This window comes from Amborella trichopoda, chromosome 6 (genome assembly GCF_054954075.1).
Source record: "Amborella trichopoda isolate Santa Cruz 75 chromosome 6, AtrichopodaSantaCruz75HAP2 v2.0, whole genome shotgun sequence".
In the NCBI taxonomy this organism is placed as follows: Eukaryota; Viridiplantae; Streptophyta; class Magnoliopsida; order Amborellales; family Amborellaceae; genus Amborella; species Amborella trichopoda.
The window spans coordinates 12,669,484-12,688,655 of record NC_142341.1 but is presented as its reverse complement, the minus strand read 5'-3'; the positions used below and the strand labels follow the sequence as shown (position 1 = coordinate 12,688,655).

Below are 19,172 nucleotides of genomic sequence, written 5' to 3'. Positions count from 1 at the left end.
AATACCTCTGAATGATGGAGTTACAAGCTCTTGATGTTTACAAAGCCATTAGTTTTTGCATCATCATGAAATCATACACAAATCAATCCTTGGATGGCCCTCAATCCATCCCTTTACTTAGAGCAAGCTTATCAAGTCACAATCGCAACATACCAAATCTCATGCCAAGATGCTTCATACATGCGAAGATACCATCGAAATACAAGCGAGAGGGCCTATTTTGCATGAACATCCATAGACTTATGTTTAGCTTTTTCCTGATATCCAAGGGAGCATACCCCTCACGACGTTTATCAAAATAAAGCTCTCAACAATGGGGACAACATATCCGAATTTAAACTAAAAACATTGCCATTTAAGAGAGGTATTGAGGCATGAAGTTTGCCCCAAAATGACTATTGTTGCATAATTTTGCTCATCCCTTTCAATGTAAAATGTTAACTTGTGAATAGTATGCAACAATGTTAAATCTTCAATAAACTACAGCAAATGGTGTCGAAACGACACTAAATTCGAGGGTTAATGTTTTTAGGCCTTCCTAATTGATTTGCGACGATCCTAACGTCATCGGAGACTAATTTCCAAAGGTTACTTTATAAAGTGGCCTTTTTCATGACCATACACACCTTGTGTATGGTAAAACTTGTTTATACCTTTCAAAAAGTTAAGTTTCTCCACTTCCCGCGATATACCCCCACAAGCAATAAAAGACTCCCAAGTCCCTTTCTCAACATGGAGTTCTGTATCAAAATTTACGGGCACAAAAGGAAAAATGATAAGGGCACAAATACTTGCCACATCAATGGAGGGAAGGACGTGTGTCTAAGAGAGGAGAAATTTTTTGTCATAAGGTGTTTTTGGTAAAACTTCAAGCGGGCATTTGAAGACTTGAACAACCTCAAAAAAGTGAATGCCCATGGTTTTTGAAAAGCCCCGACCACGCTCAAACTTATGGGGCCAAACCCCACCTCAAACCAGCCTTGAGGCTTGACACCCTAGCCCACAAGGACCAACGCTAACACTATCGACCCCTTGTGCACCCACCCTCTCACTCCTTTAACCTCAAGTGGTCAGTGATGACACATTGACCACCCTCGTACCTCTCTTTCTCTCTCACTCATGTATTTATTGAGGGTGGCGACACTGCCCCCCCCTCTCTCTCTCTCTCTCTCTCTCTCTCTCTCTCTCTCTCTCTCTCTCTCAACCCCTCAGACTCATAACGACAGCCGCTACCAGCATAATTTTGGCCCCATAATTTCCAATGAGACCCTTTGCTCTCCCCCATATCTCGAGAGCGTCTGAATGAGAGCCGGACCCTTGAACCTCTCACTCAGCATAAATGTCAACCAAAATTAACTGTTGGGAGCAATCGGACCTGGAAAGGTCTTCACCCTTGAAAATCTCGTCAGATCTTGAAAATGGGACTTGGGAGTGTTGAGATCTGATAAGGAATCGGCCTTTTGAACCTCTTATTGCCCAAAAACTCGGTGTGGGAGCAAATTACATGTTATAAAAGGCACCTGTGAGAACTAACAATGTAGGTGCAAATACTTAAGAGGTGCATGTCTGTCATCCTTGAAACCTCGGTGTGGGAGCAAACTACATGTTATAGAGGGTACCCGTCCAAATTGCCAGTGCAGGAGAAAACCCTTGAAACTTACCCATATGTCATCCTTAAGAACTTAGTGCAAGAGCAAACAAAATGTTATTAGGAATATCCATCCTAATTGATAATTCGGGACAAAGCCTTAAGAGGTACCCATTATCGTCCGTGAAAACCCAATGCAGCAGCAAACCCATGATATCAAGGTACTCATACGAACCATTGGCATTGAGCCGAACCATGGGTAAACCCTTGCCTACCTCTTGAAGATTCTGGTCGTATTAGTAATATACGATGCGCTTGAAGCTGGTGGTGAGAGAAACCTCAGTCGAGTCACTGATGGAGGATGCACTTTGAGCTAGTAAACAAGGAGCCACATTCAATAGCCTCAAGTCCGCCCTTGAAGGTTTTGGCTATATCTTCGTTAGAGACATGATCCAAGCTGGTGGACCATGGGGAAAGCCACCAAACCTCATGTTGACTACCCCTTGAAGGCTCTAGTTGTTCCCTCGATATAAGCATGGTCAGAGTTGGCAGCCCAAAAGGTTTGTGGAATATATATTGTTTTCCCTTGAAAGTCCAAGGTTGCATTATCAAAAACATTGCAATCCGTGCTGACAAAACAAACTTCGCCTAATTGCCCCTTGTAAGCTTGGGGTGACCTCACTGCCTAATACATGAATGGTCACAAAGAGGGCCAAATTACAAATGAACCCTTAGAAATCAGCCTTCGATGACTTCAAGACCGTTGCAGAGGAATTCGAAAGGCCAAAAAACCTTAACCCCCTTAAACTTCGTTTCGACACCATTCGCTCCATTCGGCATTGTTGCATACTTTCGCAAGTTGGACGTGTCACATCAAAAGGGATGAGCAAAATTCTATAACAATATCCATTTTTGGGCAAACTTCCCACTGTGATTTCTCCTACACGGCAGAGAGTCATCAGTTGAAACTCAGATAAGTCATTTCCCCTCATCGAGGTCCTTCTTTTGATATACGACATGAGAGATAGACTCGCTCGAATGACTGGAAATAGGCTAGAAAGAAGTATATGGATTATGATGTTCCTGCAAAATATCGTCCATAGGACCTCTCTTCAGTATTTCTAAGACATCTTTGCATCTATGAAGCATACGATCATGACTCAATAAGCTTTCGCTAGGTATATGGCAAGTTACGATCAAGGGACGGATCGACGCCCATCCAAGGCTCGAATTCTATTCGATTTCATGTTGATACAAAAATTCATTGCTTCGAAAATTTCAAGAGGCTGTAACTCGGAAACCATAGGTGTTTTTTTGCGATTCTTTTGCAAAATGACAGTGGTAACATCCCTTTGATTTTCTAGCGTATTTGGTAAACAAAAGATGACGATCTTCCACAAGATCGATCAAAATAAGCTTATGAAAAAAAAAAGTGAATGAATCCACAAAATCAAGAATAACCCAAAAGCTTGATAGATCCTGGAGTTTCTGTACAAAATTTACCACAAAACGGTTGTGGCAGCTTGATCTACATTTTCCCGGTGTTGAATTGTCCGTTCTAGCTCTGGAGAATGAAGAACGAAGGCCTCATACCACCGGTATGGAATGAGGCTCTATTTTTTAGGACTTACCATGATATTTGGGACATTCAAGAGTCTTATATTGGTCATTTTCTTTTTACCCAAAATTTATTTTAAATTTTCCACCCATCAATCGATCCAAGTGTTAATAATCCACCCATGTTCAAAAGCCCCTCCATATAAAGGCCAAGGCCTCACCCTTGATGTGTGGAAGAGATTTTTTTCTTAGCTAAAGAGAGAAACTCCATCACTTTAATTTTAGAAGAGAAATTTTTTGAGAGAGAAAACCCTAGCGCTCATCTAACCATAGGAACCTAACCCTAAACCCCCTAACCATAGTTAGGACCCCAGTTAAGTCTCTACACTTAACCTAAACCCTAACCCTAGTTGGCTCTTTTTTAGTTAACCTTAAACCCTTTGAACCAAACCTTAATCAATCTAGTTAATTCCCTTTTAAAAAAAAAAAAACAGCCAGCCTTCATCCCATGCCAAGCAAGATCAAGCCCAAACCATACAAGGCAACTCACATAAGGCATTTAACTCACACTCCTAGGCCTTAGGCTACCGAGATTAGGGTTCGACTCCTCTTCTGGTATCATATAAACCAGAAGATAGAAGGGTGCTTGGCTCTCATGCTCAACCCCATGGCAGATATTCCTCTACACTCTTTTCCCCATTATCCGATTGCCGAGCTAGTGACCGCGAGGCTTGTCCAAGTATCACATAAATCAAGTGGTTTAAGAAGGCCTGCTTAACCGGACCTAGGGGGTACATACCCATTCTCGGGGTAATTATTTGGTCGATGTACTAATTTATCATGGCCATGTTTAGCATAGACCTAATACAACACCAGTTACGAGGTACGATTTGGTTCAAGTAGAAGGCTCTAAAGGGCAAAGGGAGGGCCCAAAACAACATGGATAGAACTAGTGAGAAAAGATATGAGGACTCTTGGAGACCTTAACATGACCAGATCACATCTTTAGGGTTTCAAAAGAAACCTCTCTAAGTAACCTTTCTCCACTACCAATTCAAAAATACAGTAGCAACCAAGGAGAGGAGAAAGGAGAAAATAGTGAGAGAGAGAGAGAGAGAGATCAAAGGCCAGATTAAAAAAAAAAGAGGGATGAGTGATACGTGAAGAAAGAAAGCAAGAGAGAAGGTTAGGTGAGATCTAACATATCATCCTTTGGGGCTTAGAATACAATTAAAGATGGCTTAAAATACAATTAAAGATAACTTAGGAGCCATTATTCACTTTCACAACAATATACATATTCCTGTAAGAACATATGAACCTATGCTATTATACTAAATGAGGGTTTGGAGGGGTATGCAAGCGTGTCTAGGTACAAATTTTAGGATGAGTTTCCCTCTATAGTTGAAAAAAACAATTACCATTGGTGTAAGACCTAAAAGATCACCCAATCAAAACTACTATCACTCGAAACCCACTACTCTTTCTCTCCTGATGTCCCTATCTCTAACCACACACAACCCTTTGTCTTCAAGCACAGATTCCAAGGTCCGTCTTTCTCATAAATGGCCATCCTCCATTCTTCTTGATTCTCGTACCCTTTGTTTCTCCGTCTTCTCCTCCTCAATCTCGATCACTCCTCTTCAATTTGCAAATGTGGCTTTTCAACTGCACAAGGGATCACAATCTACCTTTACCATTCTATTTACCATTGTAACAACTCGCCAATATTATTTTGAAGATAAGTTTCAATTAAGCAAAGTTTCAAATTCCTTTTTCTTTTTAGGTTACAGATTTGCAAGCAAAGTTCTAAAATACAACTTGAGTATTTTTTATTTTTTTTTTTAATTTACATTCTAAAATGCAAATGAAGAGATTAATCCAGTAAAATTCCAATAAGATGAAAATCCAAAGATGGAACCCAAAAAAATAAAACTAAGCCCAACTTAAAATATTAATCATCATGTTATGTACATGTTAAACTTGAAAATGTAAAATATTAATCATCAAAATTTCGATAAGATTAAAAAAAATGGAACTTTGCTTGCTAATCTTTGACTTATAGAAAGACAAATTAGAACTTTACTGTCTTAATCCTGCCTTGAAAATAGTATCAAGGAGTTGTTGACGTGAGAAATAGCAAGGTATAGGAATATTGTGATTTCATGTGCAGTTGCCAAGCTCCTTTTCAAATATTGAAAGGAATGGCAGAGACATATTCGGAGAAGGACAAACAAGGCACGAGAATGAGGAAGAATGGAGGATGACTCTTGTTGAGAAATAGAGAGATCTTGGAATCCATGAGGGAAGACGTCGCCAGCGACACGAGAGTGAGAGAGAGAGAGGAGAGAGAGAGAGAGAAAGAGAGAGCAATGGAGTTTGGAGTTTGGAGTTTGGAGTTTGGAGTAGAAGAGTAGTATTGATTGGGTAATATTCTGGGTCTCACATCAATGGTAAGTTTGTTCCATTTACAGGGACATTCATTTTAAAATCTTAAACATTGACACACGCATATGCCCCTCCAAACCCTCATTTAATATAATAGAAAAGATTATTTTTAAGTTTCAGATTTTTTTTTTTTGGTTCCATCTTAGGCTTTCATCTTATCAAAATTGTTCTAGGTTAGTTTCTTGCATTTGCACTTTTAACATGTACAAGAATAACAACTAACAATTTATAAATGAATAATCCTCATATTTCTCTATCTTCATTATTGGAAACTATACTTCTTGGAACTTGCCTAATGCACTCTACATATTCTTCCTTCTTTTTTTTAATACATACACGCTTAGATAGTAAGAAGCTATTACATTCTAATTTTAGTTTACTTTAAATATAGGTTATCAAAATAATCAAGATATTTACATTGATGATATTTTTCCTTTTCATGCTTGCGTGTCTTCAAAATCAATATAGCGTTTTTTCCTGTTTAAATTTTACAGGACTGCCAAGCAGATTATGAAGGTCCACATTGTCACTCATCTTTATTAAGCTTCCTGTTCTTAATAAGCACCAATTTGGTTTCAAATAGAAACCGCTATAGATAACTAATGCACCATACATTTATTTTTTTCTTATACCTTGCTTAAATAGTGATGCACTCTACATTATTACTATTTTCTACTGGGCATCACTTAACAATGACTACTTATTGTCTATGCTCACCAATTCATTACATATGTGCCAGATATCTACTTATTTATTTACATGGCCTTGTGAAGACATCATCGCTTTGTTAATTTGATCCATGCCAGCCAATTCATTATATATGTGCTTTAATAATTCTCTCCATTGATCTACTGAACATAATCAACTGTATTAATTTTTATTTTTCAATTATTTCATTTTCTTTAAGAGTCAATTAAGTTGGGTAAATATAGAGTACTTTATTAGTCTTTACATTTATTGACTCCTCTCTCTCTTCTACAGTGTATCATACATGTTGCATGCTAGTATAATTATCTCTATAGTTGTATTGTGTGTGCACGCATATGCCCATGAATAGGCACCCAATTTATAACAACCGCAGAAACAGCAAAAAAATCAACTGATAAAGAAGTCAATCAACGTATACAACACATATGAAAGCTTTATATATAGCAGAACGAAGCTTTCATTGTAAGAAGAATAAGAGTCAGCATCAGTATGTGTCATACCCTTAATCATTTCCAAAAACATCCCAAACCAGGAGGATACACCAACATTTGAGAAATTCAAGAAAAATGGCACCAGAAGGAGTACAACCATCGGAAGACTGTGCAAAACCAGAGCTTCCTTTCTCGTATAGAATATCTGCAACAAATGGATGAACATAAGAACAGTCACCTTGATAACATACTTCCAAAATAATTTTAGAGATCTGGCAAACCAAATCAGAGAATGAATGCTGCAAATAAAAAAAAATCTATATAAAAGAACTTATATCCCATCGAGTGTGATATATGAGAGCATCTATATCATGCCTAGTGTCATAAACGTTCAGCTCCTTAGATGAGACATGTATGAACGAAGGGGACATTAAATTTTTCTACAAGTTGATAAATACATTAAAACAGAAAAAACTACAACTTAGCCTAAGGTGCAAATGACCAGCATACGGCATGAAAACAATGTCTAACTGAGAATACTGTTCAACATATCCATTCTATGAAATACAACTATGTATTACAATAGTGTAAGTAATTTCCTTCTTGAAGAAACCATGACAACATTGTAATCATTTTTCTAATATATTTAACCCATGATAAGTAAGTAACTTGAAAAATGAAGCATACCATGAACCATGTCAAGTAATCGAAAAAGACAGCTCGATCGTTCTTGCTTCCATTCCGTACATCTCCAGCAGATGCCCTTTGCTGGGCATTTTGCAGTTCTGAAGAGTTTGCAAAACCCTTGATCAAGTTCAACAAGTTTTCTCCTCGCGCTTGGAGACTCCCAGGTCTGCATATTACAGGGTACACATTCCATAAATATAAGCCATTATTGCAAATAAACATCTAAAATAGATAGAAATTAAATAAATTACAGAAAAATCACTTGTATCGCATACAATAGTCTTTCTATTGTGTCATAGGATGTATGATAGAAATAACCACCAAAAACAAATATAATATCAAGCCCTGGGATGTCACCATAATCTTCGGAAAATATTCTATAATCTGTGTCACCGGGAATGATCGGGAAGACATCCTGCACAAGAATTTTAAATTGCTCAAGATAACACCAATACCAAGGTTAAATACAAGAAAGACATACAGACGAAGCAAGAAGCACTAACACTGAAACACCCATAACCACAATATCTATCCAGCATGCAACTCAAATTATCTTAATCCCAGAAGTAGTTATAACTTATAAGTAATGATAGATTTCTCAATTATTGTACAAATAATAAATAATCCATCTGCCTAGCCTCAAACTAAAAGTAATGGGAATGAGTATTCATCGGAATAGGTTTCCTAGGTCATGAACATATCAACGTTATTAAATGGAGTTACCAAAGGAAAGCCACCTTCTTTGGAAGATACTTCGAAAGAAAATTCTCTGGAATAGATGGGAAAAAGAAACAACAAGATGTCCAGGACAACCTACTGAGATAGACTAAGGACTTAGTGAAAAAGTCAAGGACATCATCACGAGAGCCCTTAGCCTCAAAAATTCATTTTTACAAAATATAGTTTATCTGAGAGTGAAAGAGCATGTGCTGTCCCCTTCAAGGGCATTCTGGGCCATGCTTCGGCCAATGATTCCTAAAGAATTATCCATGGTCGGCTTGATCGGGAACAACTTCGGCAAGAATCTTCAAATTTCATGGGTCCAACAAGTATTTGTGATATCTAGAGGAAAAAGCAAGAGCCACGCTGATGGAAATAACGGTCTTTTCCCTTTTCTTTTCAGGAACTCTTACAGTGGAAGGCAGATTTACCTCAAACATTGTTAGTCGGACCCCTTGGGAGACAAAAAAACAATGGAGACGGGTTGTATCAAACTAAATGCAAAAGCGAACTCCCTCACTTCGTATAAGCTTTTGTAGAACAGTAAAAGTTACCTCCACTAACTTCAACATCTGTATCAAATCAAACATACTAGTTGTCTAAACAAACTAGAAAGACTTGCATTAAAAGTGAAATTAATTGTCAGTGAAGAAAAAGTTGGCCACCTGGCCGCCTAGCCGACAAACCGCCTAGGCGGTGGGGTCTGAGCGTGCATGCCTAAGGCGGGCGCCTAGGAGGTCTAGGCTCCCACGTAGTGCCATCCCTTAAAAAATCCACCCAAAAAAAATAAAGCCCGGTACTGCCCCTCTCTCTCTCTCTCTCTCTCTCTCTCTCTCTCTCTCTCTCTCTCTCTCTCTCTCTCTCTCTCTCTTTCTCTCTCTCTCTCTCTCTCTCAAGTCTATGTGCTCTCTCTATATATGAGAAAAAGAAGAAGATGGACTCCAAGTGTTCGATGTGCAGCCTCTCTCTCTCACGCACACACACATACACACACAAAGATACACATGGACCCATATGCTCCCTCTTTACATGTAAGAATAACAAAAAGAAGAACATGTCCTCCAAGTGTTCGATGTGAGGTCCCTCTCTCTCACATATTCTCTCTCTCCATATCCTCTAAGTGTTCGAGACCTCTCTCTCACCAAAACAGATCCAAAAGAATAAAAAAGAAAAAGAGAGGATGATCTTTAAGAATTTCATGCGAGACCTCAGACACACACATACATGCGCATGAATACACAAACACATACACACACATTCACAAAACACACACATACAAAACAACATATGGCCCCCACCGCAACCCCCTTCCCATAGGGCCTCCCAGGTATCTGGACGCCCACCTAGGTGGCCACCTGGCCACCTAGGCGGCTGCCTCTGCCTTTTTGAACATTGCTAACTGTTCAATGTAATGTTCCCTTTACAAAAATATGCCCTGATGTTTGCGAACCCACTCCAATGATACTTTCTTTGGTTATAAATGCCTTATCAATTTATTGATGACAGAACCAGAGCCACATATTTATGTTCTTTCCATTGCATCTCACAACCATGCCTAAAAGTTCTTCCACTGAAGTACAAATACTAAGAATGAAACATATTAAAAGCAATCAATTCAAGGAGTTAAAGAAGTTCAGTACAAACCTGTGCTGAACTATGTGCCATAGGATAAACTGCAGATTTGGCATACATGAAAGACGGCCATGAGCCACGTCCAGACTGGCAAACTAAATCTGTCCATTTATACACCAAGTTCAGTCAAACAACAATTTACAGCCACAGAAAAATATGCAGCAGTTAAGGAAGATGATAGGAAAGTTGATGCCCTCATAATGGGAAGATGAACTCTTCATTATATCGTTTCCTCCATGAATTCTAAATTAAATAAGAGAAGCCATAAATTAAAGCATGGAATTTAATAGCAGAGAAAAGGCATGCATGGGTGTCTATCTTACAGATTCAATCTTAAAATCCCAACTGCCATGATGGCAGTTATTAAGAGAAAAAAGTAAAAAGGAACCCGACATTTGATTCAGAGTTGTAGTAATGGAGAAATGTAAGATTTTCTAAGCGAGAAGTGAGAAGTAATATGTTCATCTCAAGTGTTTGTGAGTGGGACCTTTTCAACAATTAAGGTCCTTTGTAATCCCTCTCCTACCCTGTTCCTTTAATTGGCTATTGTCAGGCATGAAAATCCAAGTGATTACCTTGTGCCTCCCTGCTGACAGTCACTCCAGGAAACAAATATGGAAGTAAATAAAACCATATTGGACAGGTAATCATACATATACTAAAAAGATGGTAAACACAAGCAAGTTTGGGAACTTGGAAATTCTATTTATGAAAAGTCTTGTCCAAAAGTGTTCTATTTTTGTTGAAAGACCACAAACTAGAAAAATTCAAGTTCAGAACTATGGAGGGCTTTTACTAGAAGTAGTGTGCCCTTACTTTTAAACAAATGGCATAAGAAATAAAAGAGATGCAATGTCAGAATTATCCCTGCAGTTGTAATCATGTACAACCATGGACAAATCCATTATGTAATGCATAATTATAACAGAAGCATGCCATCTTGGAAGAGAAACACAAGATATTGCTCACTGCAAAAATTCACCAAATAAAAAAACATTCAGAATACCACAGATGGCAGTATACCATGAATGGGAGAATTGATTAACTGAGCTAATACAAGTACCTTTCATTGAAAATAAACACTTTATAAAGGAAGAAAGTATAAATTACAACAAAGTAAAGATCCAAGAAATGACAGCTTGACATGTCACTAACCCAAAACACCCCCTCCATCATTAAGATTTTGCCCACCACCTTTTGTCTTAGCCAGTCCACTGGCCACCTCATTGTCCTCTCTAAGGACATGGCAAAACCCTACTGCCACCAATCTGCGCTAGTTGGAAATAACTTCAAAGACCATAGACAGATCCCAAGATGCCCCATTTTCTGTAAGCAACCACTTAATGACATATTGAAGTTGACACAAGAACTTTCAATGATAATAGGGGACAAAGAAACTAAATCACAAAGCTGGTAACCTGTAGGATTTGCTTTTGCCCGCAGTACGATGGAATCACATAGGACAATAGGGCCCAAAGAAGTACTTAACTCTTCCATTGACATTCCTACACAACTCCCCCAACTCCATCCAGGCCAGAGACACACTGTGAGGAGCCAACAAAATTGAGTTTAAGTAAGCCCCAACATGGCCTACATCAAGCACAAGATGGCTGCCAAGACTGGAGGAAGGGCTGAAGGGGTAAGAGATAGAAAAGTAATGTTCTCTAAACCATTAGTACATTCCCCTTAAGTGAATTTGTGATAGATTAGAACTCATATGATTAACTACTTCCAATTGCGTTAAGAGGAGAAAAAATATCAATTAAATGGAAAACCAAACTCATTAGAAGAATGAGAAAAACACGTAAAGTTTAAACCAACAAGCCAATTTTCAATCACTTCAAGTAAGGAGCAAATATGAATCAACATGAGAGAAAAAAAAGGACCCTCATACCTAAGTTAACATAAAAATAACTTTCCACATGGCTACCAACTTTTTTGGGATGCCTTGTGACTGAAATTTATATTGAGATGCACGCTATCCCTAAATGACTAAAACAAAAATTTAACAATATTAAGTCCAAACTTACCAAGGCCACCAGTGCCAGATGCTTCAATATTTATGAAAGCTCCAATTGAATTGTACCATTTATGCGTTGTTGCAAATCCATGGGAACCCTAGAATTAAATCCATAGATATTAAGAATAGAGGTATATGATCCACTAGAAAGAACCTCAAAACAACTATCCTAGATGGCATAATAACTTCAAGGCAAATTTTTTAAGGAATGACAAATAAAAAAGATCCATGCAAATGATCTCCAAAGAACTGCTGAACTTCTACACAAATGACCAGCCTTCGTCAATCTTTTTCATGTCTACATTAAAAATCCAGTACAAAAAGGATCTAAATATAGCACTCTACCACTCCTTTGACTCCTTTGAAATCTCAGTCGGGAATTTGAATCAAATCCTAGATATGAATCATCTAGGAGATACAAATCCTAGATTCTGGATAAATGTTGCTTTGGTGAACATCTTGATGAAATTCAGGTTTTGCAAATCTACTATTCCACTTACTTGCTTATAAATCTTGAATTTGTCAATTTTATTTTATTTTCAAGTCATAAAAGGTTTATGATTTTTCTTTTTTTCGATCTGTTTATATCCTTGTGATTCTCCCCATAGTTGAAAGGGTAGATATTTTTATTTATATATTTAGATCGTTCTAAAAGAAATTATGTTTTACATCTTGGGTCGATAATCCACGAGAATGGAGAGATTGAAGAAGATGACATGCATAGAATTAGATCTAGGTGGACAAAGTGGATATGTGCTCCTGGAGTCTCGTGTGATCATCGCATTACCATGAAATTGAAGAAGCAGTTCTATAGGATGGTTGTAAGACCAATCATGCCTCATAGGATAAAACGTTGGGTACTCCAGACGCAGCATATCCATAGAATGAGTGTAGCTAAGATAAGGATGTTGAGATGGATGAGTAGCAAGACAACAATGGATGGAATTCGAAATGAATACATCCAAAAGAACTTAAGGGTAGCTCCAACCGGTGATAAGATGTGGAAAAGTGGACTTAGGTAGCTTGGCCATGTGCAGCATCGACCTAGAACAACACCGGTCAAGAGGCATGATTTGGTTTAACTGAAAGGATCTAAAAGGGCAAGGGTAAGGCCGAAAAGGATATGGATGGAAGTAAAAACGAGATATGTTGACTATGATCTTGACTATGATCTAACTGAGGGCATGGCCCTTAATAGAGCAAAATGGAAGAACAAGATTCGTGTAACTGACCCCAAATAGTCGGAATAAGGCTAGGATGATGATGATGATAATATTAAAATCATAATAATGTAATTTTATTTCTCCTTCCTTTGAAAGATTAGTTTATGTTTATTCAAAACTATGACTTTTTCTTTGAGGATCGCCTTTTATTTTCTTAACTTTAGGAAAAAAAGCATATGATTTTGGCATTGAAAGTTAAAGCCATTGAGCATTTGAAAGTCTCTCTAACTCTGTTCTCACTCTAACTAAGACATTTCTCGCTAACTAATTTATCTAAGGCTCAAACTCCATTATCTAACCATGCCCTTTCTCTCCCTAACTCTCTTTTCTTTCTCTAATCGTACCTTTCTCTCTCTGACTCCTATGTTTCTCCCTTAATAATGCCCTTTCTCTCTCCAACTCCTGTACTGTGTCCTTTCTCTCTCTGACTATGCTCTTTGCCATTCCTCTCCCTAACTCCTTTCTCTCTCTGACCATGTCATTTCTCTTTCTAACTCCTTTCAAATCATGCCCTTTCTATCTCTAATTCCTCTCTAACCATACCCTTTCTCTCTCTAACTCCTCTCTAATTATTTTCTCTCTTACAATGTCATTTCTCTTTCATATGGTATCCTTTCTCTCTCGAATCCTCTCTCCCTAACCCTGCATATTCTCTCTAACTCCTTTCTTTCTCTAAGTCCCCTCTCTTTCTCTCTTACATGTGCCAACTTGGATATGTGAATTGCATATCTTTGATATAACTACTTTTTTTCTACGGACTTATCCAAGATATGGGGCAATTGGTCTCCAAATATTTTTCTACTTTTCTTGGAAATTCCAGGAATTTTGCCTCCAAATAGGCCGCTAAAAAGGTTCCACCTGCCCCAAATCCAAGATACTACAATTCTGGCTTGACATTTCCAAAGATCCAAACAAGGGGAAAGACAGCATTAAGCATGACATATAGAAATATACTGAATGAACAACATAACAGAATGGCTCACATGTGCAGGTGCAAATACACATTTAGAAAAGAAAACAGTATCATGTATAAAGCTCTAAATGACCAATTATCAATGCAACCATAATTGAGAAGCTTTCAGATGGAACATAAAGCCCAGAAAATAGAAAATGAGCACGTGTGAAGTACAAAATAAAGCATGACCTCGCTGAAGTATCTGAATCCATCCAAAATAGATATGAAGAAGATTTTATTAGCCAATGCTTATGCTACACTAGAAGCCGGTTCGTTAAGGCACATTGCTAGAGGGATTTGCACAATGTCTTTGGTTCAAAAAACAAACAATTTACCTCGAAAAAACACACACACACAACATTTGAGCTCTTGAAAGCCCAAATCCACCACCAATCAAATGAACAGCACCAAAAATGGACCACATGCTCTTTCTTTTTTGTGAATTCATTTTCTTTTCTTATTTTGATTGCCAAAATGAGATGAGCATCTCTGCAAAATTTGTAGTCCAACAAAGCACTCTAGCTGTAATGGGCTTAATCTACAGTATAAGCATGTTGGCTTATAGGATCTTTTACTATATGTGTGTGTAGGAAAAAGATCACATACTCCAACGTTCATCACCATCTTAGGGGATTTGTTTGACACTATTTTGTAGAGGTTTTTAAAATCACCAAATGAACAGTTTTGAAAAAAGTGATTTCGAGCTCATATGAGCACATATATGACCCTCCATAAGAATGGTGGGCCCATGTAACTCTCCTCAAAAAACCTATTTTCTAGGGTCGCCCCCTCCCCCAAACAAAAAAAAAATTCATGAATAAAATCAGTTTAAATTCTAATAACCTTAAATGGATGCCCCCTACAAAAGCCAAAGGAAAGAAGTTGTAAAGGCAAGCCTTTCACGCTTTAAATTTATTTACAGTTACTTACCAAGAGAAAAACCTCTTCAGCACCATTGAAGAGAAATATAATAGGCCGAGGTGGAACCCAACCAGATTCAACTATGAGCCGTGCGAGCTCCAACATAGATGCTGCAAGAATAGATTATATTAGTCCACGAATGAGCACAAGACATAACTAGAAGAAAAAAAATGTAGAGTTTGACGCATGTTCGACAACCCACCTACACAAGAGGCACAATCACCAGCACCAGGGGATCCAAGTGGACTATCAAAATGGCCATTAACGAGAACAGACGGATCACTATCTTTTGAATCTGCAGATGAAATCCTGTATTATTTTGAGAGAGTTATAATGTTGATTCTTAGAATCATAACAGGAAACATCAACAATTATCAAATACCAAGCATCTGCTTCGAAACCTATGTTCACAACTTCAGGCATTGAAACAACGCAGGCTAGAAAGGTAATAACTACGAAAAACCAGATCCCTAAGGACCAGAGTCCACATGAACTACATGATCCGCAACGTGAAATATGGTCATGTGATCAATCCATTTTCAGATTGGATATAGGAAAAGAAAGACAAGAGATGATAAGGTGCCTCATGAACCATCAAATCACATAGAGATCTTGATGATGGTGATCGGAGCATAACAAGTAGCCATGAGTATCTTGTTTGGGAGTGACAAATTCTGAAAGTGGATACAATGACAAGAGCAAATTTCCAAGCCAAAAAACAAGGCAAAGTGGACACCTTCAACAAGCCACTTGCTAAAAACCAAGCTAAGTGAATAAGTTACCATCCTTTTACATAACAATTACAACCATTTCTAGCCTTGTATAACCACTGTAAATAAACTCAAATACCAACTCCTTATGGGGCAATTACATATAAAGCAATACTAGCTCATGAATTACACTTTCATAGCACAAATTACATAAACTATGTCCCAAAGCTTAAATACATCAAGCAACAAATCTAAACAAAATTCTAAAGAATAAAATCAACTAAACAGGGAATTAGAATGCCAAATTAAAATAGGAAAGCCATGTTTCGAACCCCTTGTGCCGGGGCCACGCAATCGGGCCCTATAAAAACTTAATTTTGTCCTTTCGAATTGTACAAAAGTGGTTCAATCTCCCAAGAGTGTCTAATCCAAATGGGAAGAAATTACGCACCTTAAAATCACTTCTTAAGATCTCAACACATTGGCATTATCATCCAAAACAGAATGCGAAACGTGTGAATCGAATCGGATAAAGAACAAGAGAGTTATGGCCAAACTACACACGGTGGTCCCTCGGACCACCAAAACAGTCTTGTATGGCAAGATTATGAACCCCCATAGGTAAAAACGTGATGAAAAAGTTTTGAAAACGGAGTGACACTCTGAGACTAAATTATTCGATGGGTTTGAAGCAAAGTAATTAATGGATACTATGCATGATCATGGATTCTCATGCATATAAGCTATAACTCATGAAGGACCCCACTATGAATAAGCATGATGAAAAAGATGATCAAATGGGGATTCTAAGATCAATGAAACTTTTCTAAATTCAAAACTCCAGCAACTATAAATGCTAAGGATATGATCTTATGAGAAAAGAAAATTCAATGGCGTTTACCTTGATAAATGCACACTATAGACTTAAGCATAAGAAAGGAAGACCACCATCAAGAGCACTATTAATGGAACTCTAAAGCTCTCTCTCTTCAATTTTCTCTCACAAAACCTTAGAAAAAAGAGGGGAGCAACAATTTTCCAAAATGGTTCAAGAGTTAAGATAGCTAGGGTTTGAGATATCATGATGTGCTTTTATAACATAGGTGTAACTTTGGATTCAATCAATATCATTGATGCACTAATCCAAAGGCACATGTGAGGCTAATGTACCTAGCCACCCATCATCATCCAACCACTAGGATGAAGGGATGGGATTTCACACCATTATCACTCACCCTAACCCTAAGTTATGCCACTTTACCATTTTGTCCTTGGCCAATGTTTTTGTTCTAATTGTATCCAATATGGCCTTACAAAAATACCTTTAGTTTTTTTAATAATGTATTAGAGTAGATAACCACAAAGGCTAAAGGGCAAACAAGTAATTGGCAAAGCTCATACATGTGGAGATATTCTTCTTTATCAAAGCCAATCACTTTGTAGATCTAAAATTTCAAACCAATCAATTTAAAGATAATATCCCATTCACACGTGTGTGAAGATATTTTTTAACTCAAATTAAAAAATGCATTTTCTCTTTAATATCAAATAAATAAATTAATTAAACTTCACACATGCCATGCATGACCCATGTGTGAGTTAATTAAGACATGTGATAAAAAAGGGGCCTTAATTTATAACATTATATAACAATATATAACAAGACGCCATAACACAACCCCTTATAAAACAAGCAACCAAATGCCAATCTAGTCCCCCGCTTAAGGATCAATGCCCAATTGGGCGATGATCCTAGAGTGAGGTGTGGGGTGCCATGTGGCTGCCCTATGGCCAGTCGGACACCACATAGCACTACCAGGTCAGGACTAAAGTGGAATTTGACCCCAACAATATGACAAGCCTTATTTTTTTTAGCAAATAAAATTCCAAAAAATTCTCTAAAATTCACAATAAATATTTGAAGGCTTTTTGAGCAATTATTAGGTTTTTCTCATCATTATAAAATCGGACAAAAGGTATAGTGAGATCTCAGGCTAATAACTATAGGTATCGGAGTACTCCATTGGGCTAGTCCCGAATGATATTCCGCCGAGTCTCAGATCGACCCAATAGACCTATGTTCCACAGTCTAAAACAGAGACACATAATTGGTCATATCAAAGCCGTTGAGCCAGAACTTCCGATCATTCGGCTCTCAATGGATTACAGGTGTACCCCTGTGGAACATGATCCAACTCAATTATAGGGGTCCTCTCAAAGCACATGCGCACTGGCTCTTCCAAACTTGAATAATGCATTTGGAAGAATGGTTTCTTGTACGAAATGACAATGCACATGCCATGCAATGGTCTTGTGTCACGATACGGACTTATGTCCCACAAGTCTTGACCATTCTATAAAGGGCAAATACTCAATAAGTACTTGAGTTCTATTTTTCTCATTTGGATTCTCCAAACTATGGCCGATTGCAGCTAAGCATGAGGCTAACTTATAAAATCCTGACTAGGAGGTGACCCTCACACCTCCTTGAGAAATTGCTTTCTCAACACGTGAACTCTCGATGCCTCATGCGTACTCGGGATAAAAGAATTTGGGCTCCATTTCGCAAGAAGCCAAGATTTCAATATCTCAATCACTCCCACTGAATGAGAAACTACTGGAATTTAGGCCTTAATAGGTCATATTTCCAACAGATTCCTCCTAACTTTCGCTCATATTTGAATGATGAAAACACTAAGAGGGTTTCCAAGAATAACAAGAAGAGCAAGAAATAGTTTGAATGTTTTTTTTTAGTTTTAAAAGTTATTTTAGATGTTTATTTTATCTATTTCATTGCTGGAATAGTTAGAGACTTTTTAGATTTTATTTTTACAATATTAACCTTGGAACGTTTTAGATATTTTAATTGAAGTTATGGAGTTTATTTTCAAGTTATACTTAAGTTAGGACCTTTTGGTCAAAAATTAATTGCATGGATAAATATTGTCCAAAACAATAATTTTTCATTATAAATAAGGGTGAGAATGGGCTGGAGAGACATTCACATATTCCTCCTTACGAAAAGAAAGACTTTGTCTTATAAAAGAAGCCTAAAGCTTGAGCCATAAGTAGGAAAAAGCTTTAGGGTTTCTCCAAAATTGCTTGTGTCAGTACTTTCTTGCTGATTTCTATATTTCTTCAAGTTCTCCTACATCCAATGGTATCTAAGCACGCGATCTACACAGAAGTTACTATAGCACATTCGGAGTTACTGTAGCACCACTTTTTTTTGGTTCCCTAAGTTAGCAACAAAGAGAGAGAACTTACAATGGGGTCTAGGGTTTGCTGATTTAGGCCAAAATTTTGCCAAAACAACCTAGATATTGCTAATTTCAGCCGTTTTTGTTGATTAATTGTTTAGGGTTTGTGATTTCGACAAACCTATGAAATGAGAGAATTGATAAACTTCAAAGACAAGTTCAATAGCAGACACAAGCGAGCCTCAATAATGGCCAAGACGATGATCTTTCAACCCAAGAGGATCTCGAATACAACCCCTTTCACTATCACGCTTCGCGTGTAGAGTTGAGTGATGAGGATAGCGACCGTAGACCTAGACGTGGGTTGCGTCA

The 19,172-nt window shown here is 37.8% G+C and overlaps 1 protein-coding gene across 4 annotated transcripts in view; it reads right to left on the bottom strand.

The window, feature by feature from the left end:
• LOC18438147 (Zn-dependent exopeptidases superfamily protein) overlaps positions 1-19,172 on the bottom strand; it is a 97,381-nt gene that overhangs the window by 59,196 nt on the left and 19,013 nt on the right. For 2 of the 4 annotated variants that reach the window (XR_016057517.1, XM_020669833.2), the window contains exons 4-10: positions 15,093-15,199; positions 14,900-15,000; positions 11,802-11,889; positions 9,784-9,872; positions 7,695-7,834; positions 7,420-7,585; positions 6,802-6,937 (exon numbers count right to left, since the gene is read on the bottom strand). Coding sequence is in view for 2 of the 4 variants with exons in the window: in XM_020669833.2 (XP_020525492.1) it covers positions 6,802-6,937; positions 7,420-7,585; positions 7,695-7,834; positions 9,784-9,872; positions 11,802-11,889; positions 14,900-15,000; positions 15,093-15,199 (827 nt within the window). In the remaining 2 variants the exon portion in view is untranslated. The remainder of the gene's footprint in view (positions 1-6,801; positions 6,938-7,419; positions 7,586-7,694; positions 7,835-9,783; positions 9,873-11,801; positions 11,890-14,899; positions 15,001-15,092; positions 15,200-19,172) is intronic. The other 2 variants (XR_016057518.1, XM_020669834.2) reach the window with 1 other exon arrangement.